At 41.0% G+C, this 25,223-nt stretch overlaps 1 protein-coding gene across 5 annotated transcripts in view; it reads left to right on the forward strand.

The window, feature by feature from the left end:
- Nucleotides 1-25,223, forward strand: part of ZNF385D (zinc finger protein 385D) — a 623,117-nt gene that overhangs the window by 378,793 nt on the left and 219,101 nt on the right. For all 5 annotated transcript variants that reach the window (XM_073333495.1, XM_073333496.1, XM_073333497.1 and 2 more), the window contains one exon: nt 21,905-22,047. In XM_073333495.1, coding sequence (XP_073189596.1) covers nt 21,905-22,047 — 143 coding nt within the window. The remainder of the gene's footprint in view (nt 1-21,904; nt 22,048-25,223) is intronic.

Below are 25,223 nucleotides of genomic sequence, written 5' to 3' on the forward strand. Positions count from 1 at the left end.
GCTGGCCTGCATATTGATTATGCCCTCCCTCTCCCCCAGTGCCAGATCAGCTCCATGGGTTGGCATTTGGGGTGATGGTGGGAGGGCAAGGTTCAATCTATTCCTTCATCCTTTCCCTAAGCAAGTGGGCAGCCAGGTTGCTATCCCTTCCATCCACATGCTGTGACCTGAAATGTGGGTAACCCAAGCAAGTTAGTAAGATGTGCCTTGCATGAGCTACATTATTCCCCTGAATGATAACATATGGGCAGGTCACAATTTTGCCATAAATAAGAATGCCTGATATCTCCTTAGGGGAAATACTGGTGCCCTGTTCATACTGGTTATATTTCAGTATACCCTCTATAAATGTCCTGTATTTGGTCAGTTAAGAAAACATGACAAAACCTTTTCAGAATATACAGCTAGAAAGCTAAAAATGTTCATTGGTAAATGTTCTCTTGGATGAAAAAATGTTTTGAATGAGTTCAACAGTAGCATGGCAAAAGACAACAGTGTGTGTAGTTATGCTGTAATAATATCACACTGTCAGAAGAATATGCTGAGATTTCCATTTCATGTTAGCAATGAAATAGCCAGCACATCACAGGTAGCTCATGCAGGTTACAAAAATATGATCCAGCTGATTTTGCTGGTAGTGGCTGTAGGCTTTGAAAAGTTTCAATAGTTCAAGCTGCTTTACTAAAAGTTGTTACTTGTATGTATCTTTTAACACTGTTTGTATTGGTCAAGGACAGGTAGTCCTTGTAAGCTAATTGTGTGGAGGATGTGTCTTTATCCACTTCCCTGTACTATTCATCAGGGGTCTCAAGGTTCCAACCCTGGGCATCAGTCTGGAGCAGCCAGGAGGCCACCAAGCTGATCACTTGGGCATGCTGCTGCTGAAATGCTAGGAATCAGGGTCTTAGCACATACAGATTTTCATCAGGCCCTACTTTCCTGTCTGCAGAAGGAATGAATCGCTTCCTGCCTCCTTGTTATACCAGAACTATGAGGCCAATTTATTTGACCCTCCTGTGAGGACTTACCACTGGAGCAAGTAGGCATAAAGAGGCCATATATACATACTATAACATGCTGTTAGGGATACCCAGACCTATGAGTCACTGTGTTATCTCTCTGCTTCAGCAAGAGTCAGTTTAGCTGGCAATTAGACTGTCTGTCCGCTCCCTGTCACACCTGTCTGTCTTCCACACCAGCAAACTCCTCAAGGCTCTCCTGTCCCAAAACTTGCTAAGCAGATAACAATCAGTGAACTCCAACCCCTGAATTCCGTATAGTCCCTACCACTGAGCTTTCACAAAAGATATTAAGCTTTGTCAAAGAATCAGTACATCACAGCTTATTAATTTAACTGGTGGTAAATATACCCTTTCCTTCACACTCAGTACTTAAATAGTTTATAGTGAAAATAAAACAAGTTTATTAACCAAAGAGCATGGATTAAATTATACCAAGTAAAAGAGATAAAGGTAGAAATGGTTACACGAAATAAAAGTGAAAACAAGCATCTAAAAGTCTAAAACTTCATCTTTTACCCCCAAAGTCTATTTTTCTAGCGTTTTACTGTCCAACATGGCCAGGACCCATCCCAGAGATCAAATCATTTGGTTTCTTTGTCTCCTGGGGTGAAGGATAAAGATGGAGGCTCTCTCTCTCTCTCTCTTTTCCTTATAGCAGCAAAGAGATTTTTTTGACTTACAAGTCAGGAACGCCTCCTGGGGATTCAGTCTGCTGTGTCTCTCTGGGGTGCAGGAGCCATGTTAATTCTCTGTCTCTAGAGTTCAGGAACAGGATAACCCCTGCAGGTTTAGCTTGATGGCTTTGTTGACAGCTTAATATGTAAATCGAGGTAAATTCACATTCCTTTGTAGGAGAGACCTGTTTATTACCTAGGCTAGGTTGTCTGATCTTAAACATGTAACTAGATGTTACTAGAACAAGGGAATTCATTGCTTCACATATAATGTTGAGACATGCATTTTACAATGATGGTGATAACCAGTGTGGTGTTAGTTTTCATATGATACCACATAAGGCATATTTTGTACAAATATTATTGCAGTAATGTGTAGGTTATGAATACAGAGGTGCCTAGAGTCACATGGAAATTATGAACAAAACTGAAATATGGTACACTTTTGCAACACAGAAGCAAATTAAATAACACAAGGTCCTGCCTCCCTCTCACAGACAATGACACATAAATACCTTATAGCAAAACATCATCCATACTGATGGGGACAGAGAATGGCTGTGAATCTGAATGCAGGACTCCGTCACTATGGGCTAGATGGTAGGAGAAGTAAAGTCCAGCTCAAGATAGGAACAGGAGGGTGGATCCCCACCCCTCTAGTGCATATCCCTACTAAGGATGTGTGCTGAAAATGGACAGGCTGGTTGAGGGCCACATCCCTGGCAACCCCACCAATCAGCAGCAAGCAAGTCTAGAGTGCAGTCCTGAAATGTGGTAATTAATCCCCTATGTCCTTTATTAAATGAATCTTTCCCAGCATCCTTTTCTGGTAGCTGGCATTTTAAATTTGGCAGAGACAGCAGCTGCAAATCATAAATTTGTTGTTTGGCTGTTGGATGATAGATCTCCCTTCTTTCCAGCTGGTAAGGAGTCCTCTGTTTCCCCTCTTATCAGTAAAGAGGTAACAGATCCTGACAGGCAGTTTTTAGCTGTATAGTGAAGGAGAGTTTTTAGCTGAATTCGACTTCAATATGACCACTTGAGCTAGCTGGTAAATGGAAATCTCTTTCCATGAAAAATTTCACATTTTTGGGAGGGGGGTGAGGGTGGAGGGGAAGGGAATTCATCCCTAATCTGGATGAAAAGTGAAAAATGGTTTTGTTTTGTTTTTTTATAGGAAGGGATTTCCAGAAAACCCCTATTTTGGGAAAACTACAATGGAATTTGGGGGCTTGCTGGCTGCCCACCTGGAAGGCTCTTGTCAATTTCACTTGTTGCCTGCAGGTAGATACTGAAACTGACAAGAGTCTTCCAGGTGGGCTGCTGGAGGCTGAGTACTCAGCTCTCTGCCTCCCTGGCATCCCCTCGGTCCGGCTGTTGGGAAGGCAGAGAGCCAGGACACGCAGACTCTGTCAGCCCTCCTGAAAAGGCTCTTGTTTGTATCAGTACTAATGAATACTGACAGACAAAATGGGTTGAAAAAACCTATACAACCTCCACAAAACGAAATATTTTTATTTTGTGCAGAATTTTCTAGTTTTTCTATTAAAAAACAAAAGAAACAAAATGTGTTTTAATCCCCCCTCTTCCCCCCCCCCGCTTTCCTTACGTTCCTCCCCCACAATTTTTTTCCCCCATGGAGGAAAAAATAGAAAAAGGGGAGAGAAGAGGAGCTGGGGAAAACAATGACTTTTTTTGGTTCTTTATTAAGAAACTGGAAAACTTAAACCAAAATTAAAACTTTCATTTTGGTTGAAAAGCCATGTGTCATTTAAAAAAAAAAAAAAGAAAGAACATTTTTGATGGAAAAAATATGGAGCAGCTCTGCTGGAGAGGTGAGAACATAGGGAGGAGTGCAGCGTGGTCAGCATGCTAGAGTTCCAGTGAAGCACCCGTGATCCTGGGAATAACAACATCCCATGCTGATTGTCAGGGCTCTGAAGGGTTTGTCTTCTGTCCCCACTGTATGGTTGCAGACCCCTCCTCCTGAGGAGAGAATGAGGTGACAACTGGGCGAGCCTGACCTTGCGATGGTTAGAAGTGTGTTTTCCCACAGGAGGCAATGGATTGACCCAAATTAATGTTCTTTTAACGGGAATGAAGATGTCTTATCTGTGCAACAGTTATCTATTGTGTGCATAGGTATTAGGTTGAGTGGGTCAAAAATCACTATTTCCATCCCATGAGAAATTCTGGCATTTCATCATCTGTTTTCATCCCAAATTGGGATGAAAAGTTAAAATAATGATTTTTTTTTCCCAAAAAACTTTCAATTTGGAAATGTTGAAGCATTTTACTTTGGGCCAATTTGATATTGAACTGCATCTGCTTGATCTGCTTTGGTCCCTGTGGGAGTCTAGTTCTGGTACCTCATGTCTCCATTTTCTTATAAGGGTTTGGCTATCATCCCCAAGTTGGATTTCATTTTCCATGATGCTTCACAATCATGGGACATCCATGATGCACTCCAGTACTTCAACCAAAAAGGAGATCATTGTGCATGCATCATGGGAGATGTAGTTCAGCCAGGGTGGCCTGCCCAAAATGAAGAGAGGGGGCATGTATGAGGCACTGCAGCAGCTCAGGTTTCTCAACGGAAAACCAAAAATTGGGGGGTAGAATTGAATTTTTCCCAGGGAAAATTTCAGATTTGCACAAATCACTTTTTTCATTTAAATAAAAAAAGATGATGGAAAATTCCAAATTAACTCTAATGTTAGGCTGACAGTCATTAGATACTTCTAGTCCTCAAACCCTGAGCTGTTTGGACATCCTTTCACTATGTGAGGATGGTTGATAAAATATTTTTAAAAACCCAGCAAATTCAATGCTGAATCATTTGAATGAAAGGTAACTTGTTTTTCATTTCAGTTGCGTAACAGAAGTTATGAAAAATATCAGTGTATCTGACTGACTTTTTTTTTTTTTTGATTGGGAATAGGAGATAGGTTTTGGCATTGGTTGGTTTTAGTAAACAGGGTTACGGAGATGGACATTTTCTGTATAGTCATCTCAGTTAAACAGTGCTCTATAGTTATGAACTTGCTGAATGAATTTTTAATGAACTTGCTGGCTCATTACTAGATACCTTCTCCATTCAACAGAATGAACTGCAGAGGAAGTGTCAAGACTGCACTGTTACACAGCTCAGCATCTAGTTAGTAGAGGGCTACGTAATTCCTAGAGCACAGTAAAGAAAAATAATATCCTGAAGTGAGAGGGAACCAGGCCCGGGACACAGGAGAGAGAGAGAGAAGCTTTGTGAGAGCAGAAGGCTGGAGGCAGCAGCCAAGGAGCTGGCTGTGAAGGGAAGGCCAGGAAGCAGGCAGTCTGACAGCTGGGCCTGGAAGGCTCTCTATAAATAAATCGGGGGGGGGGGTGTAAATACGAAGGAGGGAGAAGAACTGTTTACGCTAAAGGAAAATGCTGGCACAAGAACAAATGGGTATCAACTGGCTATGGACAAATTCAGGCTGGAAGTTAGAATAAGGTTTCTAACTATCAAAGGAGTGGGTTTCTGGAACAGCATCTCAGTAGGAGTCATGGGAGCTGGAAAAATTTATGTATGCCGGGGTTGCTTGTGATGGTGCAGAGCCAGGCTCAGCAGCCCTGGGTGGTCTCTTCCGTTTTTTTTTTACGTTCCTAAAATCTCATGCATCAGGGCTTTAGTTGGTCATCTGCAGCAGTAAGGAAGAGTTTATCCTTAAATGTATGCTATTTTTTGGTCTCCTTTCTCTGAAGCATAAGAGATGGCCACGGCTGGAGATGGGACACTGGAAAGGGTGGGCCAGTGCTGAGGTGGCCCAAAGTATTCGCTCTCTCAGGTGCTTGACTGGATGGTTCTTCCTCACATGCTCAGGGTCTAACTAATTGTCATATGTGGGGCCGGAAAGGAATTTTCCTCCAGGTGAGATTGGCAGTGACCTTGGGGTTTTTTCACCTTCCTCTGAAGCATTGGATGTGGGTCACTTCCTCGAATCATTTTGGTATTCTCACATAATCAATTGCCTGCCATGGCATCTTTGCTTTACATCTGAAAGACCAGTGCTTTGCCCACTTAGCCACCCAACCTCTCGTATAACAGAAAACTTCCCTGCATATTAATATCTGCTCAATGGTATCCCAATGTTTCCTTTTTCTGTTTACTCCCACTGAAAGCATAAGTACTTACTGCTTTATAGGGTGGGAGTTTCCTGGTAAGAACCCAGTCTTTGGCGGTAGAAACCCACACAGTTTTTGCAAGGAGATGTAAACATTTATTCATCCAGAGGCTTTAATAGATGGAATCCACAGTACTGTATGTCACATTTATGTTTGTATTAAAAAAAAATACCTGCAGCCTTATAAAAATTCAAAATACACCGAGCACCTTGTATTATTTCAGTGAAGTATTTTAGCAATTGACTTAGTATTTTAAAATACATTAGTTATTACTATCTTAAAATGCCACCAGGCAGAAAAAATTAGTAGAATAGGGTTTGAGGGGTTATGATGAACAATATTTTAAGTATGTTTTATGTGCCCTAATTAAACTTTATTAAAAGTGACTGGATATAAAATTTCCATAAACCATCCTTGTAATTTATTCCAGCCAAGGTTAAAATCTGTTCAGTCATTCCCTGCTTTATTTCATTCTCTTTTTTCTTCTTTCCCTCCTGCCTCCCAAATTTGATGTGACCCATCAGTTCTAAACTTGGGACATTTATGCCTGAGTGTGCACTTGTCCTTCTTTCATGCTTGACCCCCTTTCTGAACCCAAACAGTGTGTGCTGCAGTCCAGGAGTAGCTAATCATTTGCATCCCTGTCCCTTGTCAGCCAAATTCAGAAGGGCAGATGTGTTGATCAGTACAGCAAAGCAAAGGTTTTATGATATTCAGTGACAATTGGCAATTTGTGGTGTTTAAATTACTGATTTCTTAATCCTAAAAGGCTGGTGTCTTATCATTTTGCATGCGTTTACTTTGAGTCATCTTTGATTTGTTACACAGCAATGGTTGTGGTTAACCTGCAATCATGTGGTATAGGGCTGTCATAGATAATGTCTGATTTCATGTTGTCCAACCAAGTTTGTATGATTCAGGCTGGCCTGGATGAATTTCATAACAGTGAAGTATGATGTAAAAGATGTTAACAGTCCCTGGTCTTGTAAAGTTTATTGTTGAAGCTTTGCATATCTGAGTTTTAAATGCCTGTAGATGGAGCAAGCTGTGGTTCTTTAATGGAAACAGCTTATATTTAGTGTTTTAACACAGGAACATACCAGTTCAGGGTAGTGGCCCATCTAGTTCTATATCATGTTCTCTGAAAGTGACCAGTACTTCATTGTGGAAAATTATAAAATAACCGGCCCATTGGAGCAAGTTTCTTCCAAACTACTATCTGTTTTAGTGGTTGCTTTATGCCCAGAAGTATGAGGCTTTATATCCCTTATAAATCTTATTCCTATGTAATGTGACTGTGGATGTTCTCATCCATATAAATATCCTTTTGTGAATTCTGTGCTTTTGGCTCCACTCTTTTTTCTCGCCCACTAATATTTAGCTAGAAACAATTTATCTTACCCCCTGTCTACTTGTTAAGGGACATAAACCTACCAGAAATCAGATTTAAACATTTATTCATCCAATATTTACTGTGAATCAAAACCCAGAGTCTGTAATAGAGGAATTCTATAGTACAGTATATCACATTTGTCTTTTATGCACAAAAAAATAATCAGACTTCTTAAAAGCTGAATTTTGCAGAGCACCATGCTTGATTTCAGTGAATTGTTTGGGGTATCTTCTAAAATACAGTAGAATTACTACCAATGCAGTGTTTTAAAGCAAGAAAACTATATTGGGGTTGAGGCAGGGAAGAATTATACCCCACAGCTGCATATGACTAGTATAAAGCCACAGTGCTGCAGTACATCTTCCTTGTTTTGAATTTTAATGCCCCAGTAAAAGTGGTGGATCCACTTAGCCATGTACCGATTGGCCTTGTCCTGATTCCCTTCTGCATCAGGGTAGAAGTTGTTCTCTGGAGCTGTCCTTGACATGGTTAGAGTTTGCTCTTCCTTTATAGACTTCTATCATCCTTCCCTCAACTAATCCTTAACTCCCTGTATACTCCACCTTTCCATCCATACGCTGGTTTTGCTGCTGGCATGACCCTCCATGGATGGAGGCAGGGAGGATTTGATCCTAAAAATATACATAGCAGAATAGCTGTTAAGATCAGGTCCCCTCTGCTCCTCAGTGCCTATGGCTAAAGAAGTGTGTAATGCCAATATCCATTGGATTAATAATAAAGTTTTTCGCTCTCAAACTTCCCCTTGCTGATTGAAAATGGCATTGCTGTACACTACTAGCTTCATTGCTAAAGTTTTACTAAATGTCAGTGGAGTCTGTTGAAATAACAGAATCTCTCATGATATTTGTCCTATTTTTTCTGAGTTGTGTATCTATTTTGTTTAAGATAAAGATATCATAACAGCAGAAGTTAATTAATTTTATTTTTCCCAAGCATGCTCTTGAAAAATGGGGCTTTTTAAACAGCTAAGATATTCAGCATAAAAATGAAAAATTCTTTGAAAATCTATTTGCGATATAATGTTTCTCTGATTAATAACCCTTGCAAATGTGTGTTCATTATACCATAAACATGACCTTTATAAGGACATTAGAAAAATCCAACTGCTGAATATGCCAGGTCAAGGATTTTTAAATGTCAGCAAGTATAATGCTTTTAAATTAATGTGGGTTTACAGTACTCAACTGTTAGTACTATTTTTGAATTTTTTAAGGCTTCATGGTTAAGCTATATTAATGGAACCTGACACTAGAAAAGGGTACATTGGATTGACTCTAGTGTTGTTTAACAGGCTCCCACATGCAGTTCCACTGTGAGGTCCATGAGGCTTATAACAACCTTTTTGTTGAGCCCTGCATCAGTTACTCCATGGCGCACTCTAGGAGGTCTTTAATCACAATATATTGTAAGCTTCCTGGAGGGTGAGGGAATCCAGAATGCTCCAGCTAATACTGGAGCAGTCAGTCTGGTTCCCAGGAAAGATATTGCCACAACTGCTGAACCCCACAAAAGAAAGGGGTTGTGCTGGGTGAATGTTTGGCCAAAAATCCAAGCTGGCTGAAGAGATCCTGAACACTGCAGGTTTTCCTTGTCTGATGAATGCATTTATACAATTGTTTATGCTGTGAGTTCATCACATTGCAATGCCAGCCAAAAAGTGCCCATGCTCCTCACGAGAACTGGATCTAGCTGCCATTGTATTTAATTTGTTAAATATCCATTGACTTCTAATGAAACAGGTCTGAGCATAGACACTGGGTGAAAGCTGCACATGGAAGTGGCTGGCCAAGATGAGTCCTTTGGTTCTTTATGTGAGTCTACATGGTCAAAAGAAAAGGGACAACTGCTTTCCTCTGTAGCTGGCCCTCTTCTGCCACCTGTACTCCGGACAAGATCCTCTAGGCTGGCATTCTGATGTCATGATGAAAATGTTAGCATAATGTTATGCATTATGGGCTTGGTTTCAGCAAGCTAGTCTTTGCAGCTATAACCCAGGCTTCCCCATGATCATCCTGCTCTAGTAAAGAAGTTGGTATTGCGGGGGTGGAGTGGCTGACAAGAAATGAGCATCATTGTAGTTTGCCAAGAGAAAGGAGAGCTTGTGGAGCAGACACAGACAGACCTTTCAGTTGTTCTCCAGAGTCTGTTTTCACTTTTTTTTTAAAGTAAGGTCTGATCTACACTAGGAAATGAGGTTGGTATAACGACGTCACTCAGGGATATGAAAAATCTGCACCCCTGAAAAACGCAGCTAAACCAACCTAACTCCTGGTGTAGACAGAGCTAGATAGATGGGAGAATTCTTCTGTTGATCTAGCTACCACCTCTCAGGGAGGTGGATAATCTACACTGATAGGAGGACCCCTCCTGTTGGCATAGGTAACGTCTTCACTGACGTGCTACAGGGTGTAGGATGGGGCATAAAGCCAGGATCTAACCTAGTGAGCAGGGCTTTAAACTAGGTTCACCGGGGGAACCAAAGCGAGACCAAAGCCCTGAGGTAAGTGGGGAAGTGGGATACCGGGAGGAAGCACAAGCAGGAGCGCGCGAGAGGGAAGGGGTCCTGCCTATACTGAGAAAGAGGGACGATCAGCGAGTTATCTCAAGTGCCTATACACAAATGCAAGAAGCCTGGGAAACAAGCAGGGAGAACTGGAAGTCCTGGCACAGTCAAGGAATTATGATGTGATTGGAATAACAGAGATCTGGTGGGATAACTCACATGACTGGAGTACTGTCATGGATGGATATAAACTGTTCAGGAAGGACAGGCAGGGAAGAAAAGGTGGGGGCATTGCACTGTATGTGAGCTCTGAGCAGTCATACTGCTCCTTAAGTATGAAACTGCAGAAAAACCCGAGTGTCTCTGGATTAAGTTTAGAAGTGTGAGCAACAAGGGGATGTTGTTGTGGGAGTCTGCTATAGACCACCGGACCAGGGGGATGAGGTGGACGAGGCTTTCTTCTGGCAACTGACGGAAGTTACTAGATCGCAGGCCCTAGTTCTCATGGGAGACTTCAATCACCCTGATATCTGCTGGGAGAGCAATACAGCGGTGCACAGACAATCCAGGAAGTTTTTGGAAAGTGTAAGGGACAATTTCCTGGTGCAAGTGCTGGAGGAACCAACTAGGGGCAGAGCTCTTCTTGACCTGCTGCTCACAAACCGGAAAGAATTAGTAGGGGAAGCAAAAGTGCATGGGAACCTGGGAGGCAGTGACCATGAGATCGTCGAGTTCAGGATCCTGTCACAGGGAAGAAAGGAGAGCAGCAGAATACGGACCCTGGACTTCAGAAAAGCAGACTTTGATTCCCTCAGGGATCTGATGGGCAGGATCCCCTTGGAGAATAACATGAGGGGGAAAGGAGTCCAGGAGAGCTGGCTGTATTTTAGAGAATCCTTATTGAGGTTACAGGGACAAACCATCCCGATGTGTAGAAAGAATAGTAAATATGGCAGATGACCAGCTTGGCTTAACAGTGAAATCCTTGCTGATCTTGAACACAAAAAAGAAGCTTACAAGAAGTGGAAGATTGGACAAATGACCAGGGAAGAGTATAAAAATATTGCTCAGGGATGCAGGAGTGAAATCAGGAAGGCCAAATCACACCTGGAGTTGCAGCTAGCAAGAGATGTTAAGAGTAAGAAGAAGGGTTTCTTCAGGTATGTTATCAACAAGAAGAAAGTCAAGGAAAGTGTGGGCCCCTTACTGAATGAGGGAGGCAACCTAATGACAGAGGATGTGGAAAAAGCTAATGTACTCAATGCTTTTTTTGCCTCTGTCTTCACGAACAAGGTCAGCTCCCAGACTGCTGCACTGGGCAGCAAAGCATGGGGAGGAGGTGACCAGCCCTCTGTGGAGAAAGAAGTGGTTCGGGACTATTTAGAAAAGCTGGACGAGCACAAGTCCATGGGGCCGGATGCGCTGCATCCGAGAATGCTAGAGGAGTTGGCCGATGTGATTGCAGAGCCATTGGCCATTATCTTTGAAAACTCATGGTGATTGGGGGAGGTTCCAGATGACTGGAAAAAGGCTAATGTAATGCTCATCTTTAAAAAAGGGAAGAAGGAGGATCCGGGGAGCTACAGGCCAGTCAGCCTCAACTCAGTCCCTGGAAAAATCATGGAGCAGTCCTCAAGGAATCAATTCTGAAGCACTTACAGAAGAGGAAAGTGATCAGGAACAGTCAGCATGGATTCACCAAGGGCAAGTCATGCCTGACTAATCTAATTGCCTTCTATGTCAAGATAACTGGCTCTGTGGATGAGGGGAAAGCAGTGGATGTGTTGTTCCTTGACTTTAGCAAAGCTTTTGACACGGTCTCCCACAGTATTCTTGCCAGTAAGTTAAAGAAGTATGGGCTGGATGAATGGATTATAAGGTGGATAGAAAGTTGGCTAGATTGTCAGGCTCAACGGGTAGTGATCAATGGCTCCATGTCTAGTTGGCAGCCAGTATCAAGTGGAGTGCCCCAGGGGTTGGACCTGGGACCGGTTTTGTTCAATATCTTCATAAATGATCTGGAGGATGGTGTGGATTGCACCCTCAGCAAGTTTGCAGATGACACTAAACTGGGAGGAGAGGTAGATATGCTGGAGGGTAGGGATAGGATACCTATCATCTATTCGACATTGGTGAGGCCTCATCTGGAGTACTGTGTCCAGTTTTGGGCCCCACACTACAAGAAGGATGTGGAAAAATTGGAAAGAGTCCAGCGGAGGGCAACAAAAATGATTAGAGGACTGGAACACATGAGTTATGAGGAGAGGCTGAGGGAACTGGGGATGTTTAGTCTGCAGAAGAGAAGAATGAGGGGGGATTTGATAGCTGCTTTCAACTACCTGAAGGGGGTTCCAAAGAGGATGGCTCTAGACTGTTCTCAGTGGTAGCAGATGACAGAACAAGGAGTAATGGTCTCAAATTGCAGTGGGGGAGATTTAAGTTGGATATTAGGAAAAACTTTTTCACTAGGAGGGTGGTGAAACATTGGAATGCATTACCTGGGGAGGTGGTGGAATCTCCATCCTTAGATATTTTTAAGGTCAGGCTTGACAAAGCCCTGGCTGGGATGATTTAGTTGGGGACTGGTCCTGCTTTGAGGAGGGGGTTGGACTAGATGACTTCCTGAGGTCTCTTCCAACCCTGATATTCTATGATTCTATGATTATGTGTAAATTGCATAAATTAAGATGTGTAGGTCATTAACACCACAGTAAAAGTGCAAATGTTTTCATTTTCCTGAAGGTGGGGCTTTGCTTTGAAAAGCTTGAGAAACACTGATTTAATGGCACTTTTTCTTCTTGTTCAACATACTAACTCTGGTTGGCATTTAAAATCAAAGAAATATGTTGAACACTACTTTTCATGTATCTTAACAGTGGATAATTGTAAGGCTCCATGCTTCTCTGGAAGGTTGCAACAGGTGTGAGACCAAGGAATGATGGTTCCATGGTTAGGAGGCTGGTATGGAACTTGGAGAATCTGGGTTCAGTTTCCTACTCTGCCTCCAATTATTTGTGTGGCCTTGGAAAAATCCCTTAACCTCTCTGCGTCTCAGTTCCTCATCTGTAAAATGGGGATAATAGGGTTTCCCCATCCCACAAAGGTGTTATAAGGATAAATAGTAGACCTGTGCATAGGGTGACCCGCTGTTCCAATTTTTATAGGGACAGTCCCAATTTTTGGGTCTTTTTCTTATATAGGCTCCTATTAACCCCGACCCCCTGTCCCGATTTTTCACATGTGCTGTCTGGTCACCCTATCTATGCAGATAATATTAATTCTGTTTTGTGGGGGTTCTGATCATTCAAAACCTCATTTCATTCCAGTTTGGAATGGAAACCGAACATTTCTAAATTCTCTGTGAAAGAAATTGGAGCCCAGGCTCCAGCGAGAGCTGCACTGGAGCTGCTGGCCCTAGAAGCCTTGAGGTCCCTGACTCTGGAGCTGTGTACCCGGTAGATTGCGGTGGAGCCAGACTGGTGGGTTGGCAGGAAACCTGCCTGTGTTCCTTTGGAAACTTGGTTGAAATTAAACTGTCTCCACAGCACATTTCAATTTTGATGAATGGGCAAGCTCCAATGGAAAATTTTGTAGGAATTTTTTCTGACCAGCTCTAATAAATACATTAAATATTGTGACACACTCAGGTACCATTTATTCCTTGGAAAGCTATGATTATAAGTGAGATCTGGGGTACAATGGGTTAATATGCTTCATGGCTAGAATGTGTGAAGTACTGGGTTCTGGGTTCAGATCCCGTTTTTAGTAGATTTTAGATTAATTTGATTTTTTTTTAAATTCTTGTTTATGGGGGCAAGAATGTCCCCCATATGCACTGTGAATCAGCAGTACAGGGGATTTGAATGGTTTCTCTTGTACTAAAAACAGGAGGAGGTGGAAGATCATGTAATCAGTTTCATGTGACTACCATTTGAGTTACATACAAGCAGCAGAGAAATGTGCTCCCATATATGCATGACTATAGGGACAGATTCATTATGCTATTTAAATATATCTTTCTTAAAATACATTTTTATATCTCCCAACATGCTGCACCCATACTGTAAATGCAAAGAAATAATGTAAAACTGAGGGTGCGTTACTTTGCATCGGAATACATAGTCCCAGGTTGCTATAAATAAATTAGAGTTTATTTTCCCAAAACAAGTTACGAACTTTGCAGGAATCACAATTACATCTAGACAAAAATAATTCTCTAGATATCAACAGCTGAGTCACTGTCAAATTCATCCTCTGCAAAGTTATCAACTCTTAATGTGACCTGCTGCAAAGCCTATGAAAGAAAAGCATGGATCGCCATATGTTGTACAGGTTTCTAGGCTTCCAACTTCCCTACTCATGGAAGTCAGAGGGAGTTTTGCACAAATAAGGACTACAGACTGGACCCTCATTTCTAAGGTTTATTCTCTGTTGTTAGGTTTCATGTAATCTTTTCTGAAATTAAAAATGATTATATCACACATTAGTATTTGAATCTGAATATTTTCATTTTCAAAAGCATCTTGAAGATTTTTGCAATATGAAAGAACAGCACTAAAACTTGTAATACCAAATGAGAAATCAAGTGCATATGCTTCTTTAAAAAACTTCAAAGAATTGAGACCTAACATTATACATGTTAGGCATCATCATCAGACTTCCAAACAATATGTTGCTATTGCAGCATTGGACAAAGTAACTCAACTCTAATGTAGATTCATTAAGATCAACAGGGATGAGTACCAGAGATGAATTTAGTCTGCCAAATTTTAATATTTAAAATAGATCTGTTTACATATAAATAATATATAGCATGAAAAATCAAATTAATGTTCTGTATGCTGAGTGTGCATGCTCTAAATACTAAAATAGTACAGTATAAAGGCCATTTAGCCTTTAAATGAAGAATATTTTACCAGTGGAAGTTAAAATAATTCATCAGTGGATACTGTTTATTCTGGAACAGAAGTCATCTTGAAAGTGCCAGTATAGCACTTTCTAAGACAAGCATCTGTTGCAAAAATTCAGACTATTGATCCAAAGATGGGGAGCTTGTTCAGAGCCAAATGAACAATTTAGCAGTAAGAACATTAGTAAGGGAATGTGACCTAGTGGTTGTAAGATCACATTAGCCTGAAATATTCCTGAAAGGCGGATCTACATTTCATATCCCATGGACAAACCAATTATTTTCAAGCTTCCTGTAGTTCTCCCCTGATCTAAGAGCCTTTTGCATCTGTCTTGTTACAATTCTTTAAAAATCTCCTTCCAAGTTCTCTGCAGATCTGAGTGTAGTCAGTGTTTGTTCAAAGATTATGAAAATTTAGTATCCATTATAGCCAGCCCATCATTCTTAATGCTTATATCTTTTCTTAATTTGTGAACAAGATAATTTCAGACATGTCAAGAACACTTACTTGTCCTCACTGGTGACTAAGGGCTGGGTCCACAAAAGGACTTAGGTGTATAACTGCTCCTTTAGGCACCTCAAAACCACTGCTCAGCCACTATCTAACTCGTTAGGCACCCAGGGGACTTTAACAATCGGAATTTAGGTGCCTAAGTTTCTGCCAGTGAGCATGAGTACAGCTACCTAGGTGCCTATGCCATGCCTAAGCCACAGCAGGAACCTCAAACTAGGTGTTCGCCGGTGGGTCCAAATTTGGTAAACAGGCTCTGAGCATGCCTAAACATACTAATAACTTGCGGAGGAGGAGATGGCCTCCTTATCCACTTTTAGCTCAGTGATGAGAGCAGTCACCCAGCCTGAGGGAAACCCAGCTTCAATTCCCCTCTCTGCCTGCTTTGGAGAAGAGATTTGAACTTGTGTGCCGTAACCACTGGGCTGTGAGGTATTCTGGGGTGAATTTTTCTCTGTCTCTCCTGTTGAAGCCATTCCACTGTATATAAATAATTAGTCATTGGAGCAGATGGACTGGAACCTGGGTTTTACCCTAACTGGGCTATAGTCATTCTCATTTTCTTTGGCTTGATTAGTATTTAATTATCCCACTGGGTGGCAAGGCACCTAGAAGTTAGGGCGTTGCAATGCCTAAATTGCTTTGGATCTAGCCCTAAATCCATGGCAAGTTTAAAATTTAAGCTGCTTTGAGATTCAAAGCACAAAAAACCTTAATTAAAATAAAACAAAACAACTTATGCATCCCCCTACCCCAAACACACTTGTATACTGTAAAAAATGTCTCAGCTAATGTTGAACATTTTCTGGGGAAAAAAATAACCTTTGGGCTCAGACTCTGCATAATACATTTTAGCCTTTAACAGTGATTGGTTGGCTGACTTTAAGGTCCTGTAGAATGATGGTTCTCAACCTGGGGGGCCGCCAGCAGGTTTCAGGGGAGGCTGCCAAGCATGCCCAGCATTAGACTCTCTAGGGCTCAAGGCAGAAAGCCAAAGCCCTGCTTCAAAGGACTGAAGCCCAGGTGTCTGAGCCCCACCACCCAGGCGGAAGCCGTAGCCTGAGCAATTTATCTTCGCAGTGCCCTCTGTGGTATGGGGCCCCAGCAATTGCCCTGCTTGCTACCCCTTAATGCCGGCCCTGGCTTTTATATGCAGAAAAACAGTTGTTGTGGCACAGCTGGGCCAATAAATTTTTATTGCGGGGGGGGGCAGGGGAGGGATCAGAAAAAAAAGGGTTGAGAACCCCTGCTGTAGAAGAATGGGGGGCTTTTCTCTTGTCACCTTTGCCTCAGGTAGTAAAAACCCTCCATTAAGATACAGGATTGTTATTTCCGAGTCCCATTAGCTCCAACCAGGCTATAAAGGGAATATGAGTGTTACTGTGAGCCAGAATGAACTAGGGTAAGAATGACGGTTCTGGAGAGGATTCCAAGGAATAGCCATGTGGGGAGAAAGCGAATGCTGAGACTTACATTTTGCTATTGGTTTTGGTTTACTGAAAAGGAGACCCCAGGATGGGAGTGAATTTAGACACTAGTTTAGGGTCTCGGGTGATCTGCTGAGAATGGAATTAGGGATTCAGCCTATTCAGACAGCCTAAAAGGAAAAGTGTTTGCCAAGTAGAATGAAAATAGAATTCAGAATTGAATTGTTCTTTCATGTTATCTTTGTTGTGGTGGCAGTGAGTGATGGAATAATTTTGAGAGGATTAGATTAATAGTTTACATGAGTTTTAGAGTTTGTGCTCAGTTGCATAGCACCTAAAGGTTCCAAATACTTTTTAAAATTATCTAAACTGTTTGAGTCTGCAAAATTGAAATCTCATTTCTGAGATATCTGGCTCTTCTTCTTCTGGAATTTAAACGTGAAGTTGAGGGAAAGGATGAGGAATGCGCATGTGCACGTGCAGAAGGAGAGGACAGGTAGGCTGACGAGTAGAAAATCTTTCTCCAGGTCCAGGTCACAAGAGTTGTGGTTGCCCAAGCTGTTCGGAGCAGAATGTCAGCGGGATTGAGGGATAAGGGCGTTGCCCAATCACTCCGGCAACCAACAAAAATCGTATTTGTGTACTCTCAGTAGCAAACAATCATTGTTAGGCCCTTCAGTACTCCCAGGCTATTTTCTGCTGTGTCATCATTGTTGCATAGTTGATAAAGGGGTAGCCGTATTGCAATATATATATACACTCTGTGTGTGTGTGTGTGTATATACATACACACTCCTCCTCCTCACCTAACAGTGACCTATAGAGTATATCAAATTTTCATTTTGAAACAACTTTCTGTTAAGAAATTTATTTTAAATTATTATATCATACAATATAATAGAATCAAAAACAAAAAGCAGAATGTTTTTATTTGACCTGAAATGATTTATTTTTAATTTTATTTCATGGACATTTTCAAAATTCTTTAGTAAACCACACTCCCTTTCCCCACATTATGCATTACAAAGTATCAAATTGCATGCTAAAGGGAATGAGTAGGAAAGGTGTTTCATGCACAAATCACTGCTGGCTTTGGAGTAACATCTGCTCATGTGAAATATCCCATCTAGAATGTGAATCTTACATGGCAGGAAAGTGCTGCGTCAAGTATAGTGTATGCTCACAGACACAAATGCAGTATTGACTGCTGTACTTGACTTAAAATACTGCAAAAATAGCCTTTTTAGTGGCAACATAGTCAACTGTCGAGTTGGGAGTGAGTGGAATTAGTTGAACTTTTCAGAATTTCAACAAAACAAAAATGTTTCTTTTGGTTATAGAAAAGGGCAAAGGTTCAAGTGGGCGAGTTTTTATTTATTTTTTTTCAAAACCAGTTCACTCATATTTACCCAGTGTTTAATTTGTAACGAAGAGGTGCTGGGGCTCAAGCAGTTTTTTTACATTCATAACTGATGCAGCAAGCCAGAGGTACAAGGGCTATGAACTGCCAAGCCTAGAGGTGCCGGGGCTCAGCCCTGGCACAAATTAAGCACTGTATTTACCATGGATGTGTTGTCAGTGACTCTGGCAGAGGAACTATGGTGCCTGTATTTTAGATTCTTCGGAATCTCGGCCAACAAATGATTGCCTCAAACTTAGTTAAAATACTAAAGTTCCCGTGTTTCTAAACAGCAATATATTTTTCTCCCTTGTGAAGAAAAAGCTGGGCTCACACCCCAGACATGAACACTTCTGAATTTTGGGGAAGTTTAAATCCAGATTAGGATCTGAACTTTTTGTTGGGATTCTGGCTGAACCACATCACAAGTCTGCAAATACTAAAGTATTAATAGATGTCTTGCCACTTTAAAAAGCAGTAGTGTAGTGAAGGTCAAGAATCACTTTATCTCAGGATAATTTTTAAGGGAATGTTCAGGGCCTCAAGCGGTGCCCAGTTCATAGCAAGACTCTGTTCTATCCCTGCTGATGACCTCTGAGAGGTGAGCCTATGTCTTCCTCAGGCACTAAGCACAGGGTGTCAAAGGCATGCGGTGAGGAGGACAATATTCCATTTTTAGTTGTGGTCTATAGGATGGGGTGTGAATATACAGTTGAATATCTCCCTCCATCCACAGTGAAACTCTTACTACAGTCAACGAGAGGTTTGCAAAAAGAGCCAGAGTAAGTATGTCCTTCATCTAATAACTAAAACCGTGTAGGTATTGTTGTTACTTGCTAAATGCATTGTTGTCACATTCAGCATTGCTCAGTGGGAAAATGTACTCACCTCTATGACCACCATATTTTATTTCTTTTCCTTCTCTGTTCTCCTTCCTCTTTTTGTCTCTCTTCCCTGTCTATCCTCATTTTCCTTCCCTCTGCTAGTAATGAAATTAGATTCAATGAAATTAGACCTGCTTAAATAGCCACTAGTCCTGGTATACAACTGCAAAGTGTATCCAAATGTACTGAACAGGGTTGGCTCTTAGCAGGGAACGCACATCCAGTGTGATGTCAATGCTATGACAGCAGAACTCTCCAAAGCTCCAGGTTCTGATTACCTACAGCAATGGCATTGTACTCCCCAGCTTCTTACAGGATGACATACCATAAAGGATAAAGTGACTCCTTCTATGATCCTTTATCAGTGTCACATGACAAAGGCCTCAGCTACCTACTGTTGCCACCCCTCTCTGCACAGTGCCATCTAGTGAGAGGAACACAGTTAAAAATATAAACTTCAGCCAGCTCTACAGACCATTGGTTGGGACTAGGAGCCTCTGGAACTGAGTTTAAAAACCCAGGACAATCTGGGCTAAACAGAGGACAAGTATACTAAGCAGCCCAGTTGCTCCATGCAATTGCCGTAGTGTCAAACACTCACCCCACTTGATGTAGTTATGTATGCTGTAAGACTGTCAGGTTCTCCAAAATTTGATCTTTCATTTTTTTAAAAATGAAGTTTCTCATTTTATGGGTGCAAACATTGCATTTGGTTTACACTTGGAAGGTAAACAAGGGCAGCTCTGTACTCCTGTGTCTACAACCATACAGCTTAGAGCAATGGCCGTGCTCTCACATGCACCCTTCATCTCACTGGGGTGTTAACTCAAAAGACTCTGATGATATTTCAGAATGTCAGCATTGAAATAGTTAATGCTGATCGTTTAGCAGATGGGATGCAGAATGGGTGGGAGTGAAGTCCATGAGGGGGAGTCCTCAATAAGGTGGTAGTCACTAGTAGGAGGTTCCCAATTCCTGATCTACTATAAATTGAAATCCCAACAAACAGATGAGGAATATCTGGCATCTAATAGGCACCTTGGCTAGGACTTTACTTTTTTGCAATAGTATGGGTGATTTGTGGTTGGACACCACTTTGAAATAATTCTTTGCAAACATCCTGGGGCCCTCTTGCCTACCCATATACTTACCAAGTTTTCTTTCTCTGTTTGGCTGGATTTATCTTGTGTAGCACTACAGTGAGGCCTGTTAGAGTTATTTTTTACACAGTCCACGTAATAATTCCATAGGTTCATCTAGTCCGGTATCCTGTCTTCAGCAGTAGCCACTTCACTAATTTCTGCTATCAAGCAGATGATAAATAACTTTCCAATGGACTATGGTGAATGCAGACTTCTTGTCGTATTTTGATGTGGTCTCTGTGTGCTCGACTGCCTTACTCGTACAGTCCTGATTCTGTGCACTCTTACACAAACATAAATCAGCAGTAACTCCAACAGAGTCAGTGCAGTTACCCTCGTGTGAAACCAGTGTGAGAGTATGATGAACTTTAAGTTAATTCCTTTGGTGTACTAGTGACTAATGCGTCCTTTTCAATAATACTGTGTCAAGTGTTTCATAGAGGAACTGAAAAGATGTTAAAAAATATTGCCTTTGATCATTTGCCTCCAGCTGAATTTATACTCAGAAGCCGAAATGCTGATGTCCCTGCTACAACTAGTTAATTAAATCTTATGCTGTTAGCCCTCAATTAGAAGCATTGAGTCGCAACTCTGATTAGCAGATTTGCTGGCCAAATGTGGACAGATTTAGTGGGTCATTCTGACTGCTGTATATATGAACTCTAATGAGAAAAATATACTACTCGTTTATGAAGCAAGTGTGTGTGTGTGTGTGTGTGTGTGTGTGTGTGTGTGAGAGAGAGAGAGAGAGATATTTTTGATCTGTCTGTCTCTGTGTTCAGTGATGTGGGTAAAACTCCCTTTCCATTTTGGCCTCCTACCAGCCTCTCAGATTAGAAGAATACTGGCAGATTTCAACAGTTTCCTAGGATTCAAACAGTCTTTAATTAACAGTGAATTGATGTTTTGGAATGTAACCAAAATATGGGAGACGCTGGAAGACGAGATTGGGCTTGAATATTTCCAGCTCTCAATTATCTGGACTATGTTGGGATCTGTGGCAAGGGGCAAACAAATCTGTAAAATCGTGGTTCATTACAAACAGGTGGCTGCTTATTGGTATGCAAAGGGATTTATTCATTTACATAATGTTCCCTCAGAACTGTTCATTGGTAGCTTTAGCAAGGAGGAGCTTTTCTGCCTTACAGAGTTCTGAACCAAGCCCATCTACCGCAAGAGCAAAAAGTGTCTGTCAGCAGCTTTAGAACTGCAGTCGCATTCAGAACTTTGACAAACGCCCGTAATGTGGTATTTGGTTTATGAGTTTGCATTCACAATAGACTTTTACTGGTCAACGCTTGAGGCAGGAAGGTATGATTTGCTACTTAGGTTTAAGTTTGTGCAGAAGTTGTTGGGCTAGAGAAATAAATGAGCTTTAAGAAAATAAAATTTAAAACAAACAAGTGAACGGAAGAGTTTTGCACAGTCACCAGCTGAAATCATTTTTACTTCATGGAAGAGTAAAAAAACAAACAAACCACTTTTGCAGCTAAATTGATATGGAGTGTTTGAGTAAAGGACTGTGGTTTCAGCTTTGATTTTATAATAGAATCAAGTTAGCTGAACACCTAAAGGAAAGTTTGACTTGGACTATACTAACATTTCAAGATAATCCAGGGGAGGGAAATGGAGGTTTTACTAGCTAATTTTAGAGAACTGAAAGACTGATATCTTAGTCAATTATCAGCAAAGAATCATAAACATTAGTTAAGCCTGTTGCACACTTAACAATATAGTAATTTGATGGTAAATACAAATGTGTGTGTTTAACCTGACACTGGCATAAAACTCTTTCTATGGTTTTTTTTTATACCAAGAATCACTTTCTTACTATCTTCTTTCATATTTTTCCTTGAAGGTGGTACATGCCAGAGCCCTGCTCTTCCAGCCCTGGTGCGTACTCCAGCCCCACCATTACAGCCATCGCTGGATATTAAACCATTTCTTCCATTTCCCCTGGATACAGCAGCAGCAGTCAATCTCTTCCCCAACTTCAATGCAGTAAGTACCGCACTGGTGGATTAATGTCTATTCCGCTGATTTACAATTCTCTGGAGATACAAGTAGGCTCCAGATGGAACTTTGTCTTCACTTAGGATATGAGGACATTTTACCAGACTAGGTTTTGGTACATGTGTTACAGGGTGGATCCAAGATGAATATCTCTCATGATGATGGAATTCAATTGTCAGTCACCAACACGCTTCACTAAAAATCCTAAATAGCAACATATGTGGGTGAATATCAACAGCAAAACTTCAGGGACAAACTGAAGCAACAATGAAAATAGAACTAATACACAGTATACTTGCAGATTTGAATATCAGAAAATGAAACAATGTACTTTTCTCTTTCATCAAAGGATTTTTTTTCTTTGCCCTTACAACTACCATAGATTTTGCATAGATTTTAGTTTCATCTTTAATAATTACTAATTATAAATGATCCATCACACTTCGAGAAAAATGTTACCATTTAAATGTTTCCATCCATTTTTTCTAACAAAAGTCTATTTCATAATTCTTCAATTTTTCCTATATCTGCTGACATAATTAATTCTGTAAACAAAATTGTAACTTGGTTTTAAGTTGATATCACATTTGCTGCATTTTACTATTTTTTGCCTGACTAAAAGCAAGCAAGCACCAATTGCAGAACTAAAAGCAAGCACCAATCATAGCCCCTTTTGCAAGATGCACAAAGCCCCTTGCCTTACATACAAATACTAGATGTTGAAAGAATACTAGATTAAGAAAAGATAGAAGAAGCTGAAACTTCCAAATCAAAAGAAAATAATTCTAATTCATATATATATATGATTATTATTATTAATTATATATATAAATAATTGAAATAATTAGGAGTAGTAAAAGAACATGTCAATTCTCTAATTAGTAATTTATAACAAATATCAGTAATTAAATATTAATCTACTTGTTTATGATGTTTATGGGTATTCTATTTACTATAAAGTTATTAAAAATGTACTAATTGCTAATAATATTTGCTAGTCTTAAATACAAGCAATTAACAAGAACACATATTAATGAAGACCCCAGAAGCAGTAAGTTGCAAGCTGATTACTTTGAAATCCTCAGAAGCATAGCACCAATTCTAAACTATTCCCTAAAAAAAGTATCCCTCTTTGAAAGACATTTCATATCCAGAAATGTCATAAGATTAAATCCCACAGGTTTTTCTTACCTGTGTTACTGATAACATGTTTTGAAACTCAGGGGCTGCCAAGTGCCATTTCAAGTTGGGGAAGGGGTGGAGGGGAGGGACATCGCCCCCCTTCTGACAATCCTCTTCCACACCAGCAGCCTGACCCCTCTGGCCCATGAGCCCCGTTGCCCACCCCCTCCAAATCTGAGTAAATGGCGTTGTGACCTAGCACAAACCTGAGTGGCATTGTGACCCATGCACCAGGCTGCAATGCCACCTATTCAAATTAGGACAGAGGGATAGCTGAGCCATATCTGAGTGAGTGGCATTTCGACTTGGGGTCATGGGGTTGCAGCACCACTCGCATTTGGCTTCACCAAAAAGTGGTCAGGCCATAGCCTGGGTTTTTTCTCCCTAGCTCCGTGGCCTATTATAAAATTAAAAAAGAAATTAAAAATCTTATTTACTTTTTATGATTTGTGCTGCTTGTTTACTTTTTGCATCTAATCCAGTGTATAAAACTGGCCAATTACACTATTATTGTCAGTTTCACTTGCCAGTTTTCATTCACTAGCAGAATTGCAGTGTTGACTGAATCCTAAAACTTCAAGTATAACTTAAATTATGAAGCCACATACACATCTTTTCTGTTATTTTCTTTTTAAACAAAATCCCCGTTTAGGGCTATTATGTCATGTACCATTAAGTGGCACTTGCAAAAGCATACCAGTGCTGCAGGTGACTGATAAGCAGGCACTATAAGGCCGTTCCAGAAAGTGCCTTTTCTCAGAATTGATACTTTGGGAAATGGCCTCAAAGGGGTGTGTGTGTGTGTGTGTGTGTTTTGCTGTGTGCTGGGAGCTGCCTTCCTCCCCACATTTGCAAAAGTGGCCGGTATTTCTTGGATGTCCCAACTCAAATTAAGTATTTATGAATTAAATATATACATTTCTACTACAGTACATTTCGAAAGAAAAAAGGATGCAATACAATTATTCAGGAAATTAGAAAGTAAAAATGGTCTCCTACCAGTGCCCCTTTTGTTGCTCATCACCAAACATTTTTCTACTAGCAGTCCTTTCTTTGCTTACCCCACCACCATGTATACTTTAGACTCTCTCTGCCTCTCTCCCCATCTTTCTGGCAAGCTGGGACTAATGTATCAAGACCCCTAGTCCCTTGCCTGAAGTTCAGTCTCATGCAGTGTTATTGTTGCTGTCTCTAAAGTCTGGTCTACAGTAGAAGATTATGTTGGCATAACTATGTTGCTCAGGGGTGTGAAAAATCCGCACCACTGAGCAGCACAGTTAAGTTGACCTAGTCCCCCATGTAAACAGTGCTAGGTCAATGGAAGAATTCTTCTGTCAACTTACCTGCTGCCTCTCAGGGAGGTGGATTACCTATGCTGATGGGAGAACCCCTCCCGTTGGCGGGGGTAGCATCTACACTGAAGCCCTACAGCGGCATACCTGCAGCAGTGCAGTTGCACGGCATTTTAAGTATAGACAAGCCCTGGTATTTTGCCATCTGCTGAATTCACCTTTGCTGAATGTGACATTCCTGAGCAGGAAGATCCAGTCACCTCAGCTGTTGCCATCAGCACCCTCTCATACTTCATAGCTGCAATATGACCCCTGCATTCTGATTTGCGGCATCACACTTTGAGTTCCACTTTTCCATCTGAACAATACAATATTGAGCATTGCTACCTTTAGTTTGTAAGCCTGAATTGGGTAAAGACATTCTGTAAACATGTCAGTTGGCTGACAAATCCTGCATCTTTCTAGAAATTCTTTCCAGTCTGAAAAAAAATCTGTGAGGACATGTGAGCCGCAGTGGCACATAATCAGCCTAAGGAGAAGGTAGCATCCAAGCCAGTTTTGGCTTTCAACAGGACATTCTGACAAGGACGTACAATTAGCATGAGAGAAAGAGAACAAATGTAAGATTTGACCAAGATGTCTTTCCTAAATAGATTTGTTCATGCATGATGAGTTTGTAAATTTGCTTTA

Source organism: Lepidochelys kempii, chromosome 2 (assembly GCF_965140265.1).
Source record: "Lepidochelys kempii isolate rLepKem1 chromosome 2, rLepKem1.hap2, whole genome shotgun sequence".
NCBI lineage: Eukaryota > Metazoa > Chordata > Testudines > Cheloniidae > Lepidochelys > Lepidochelys kempii.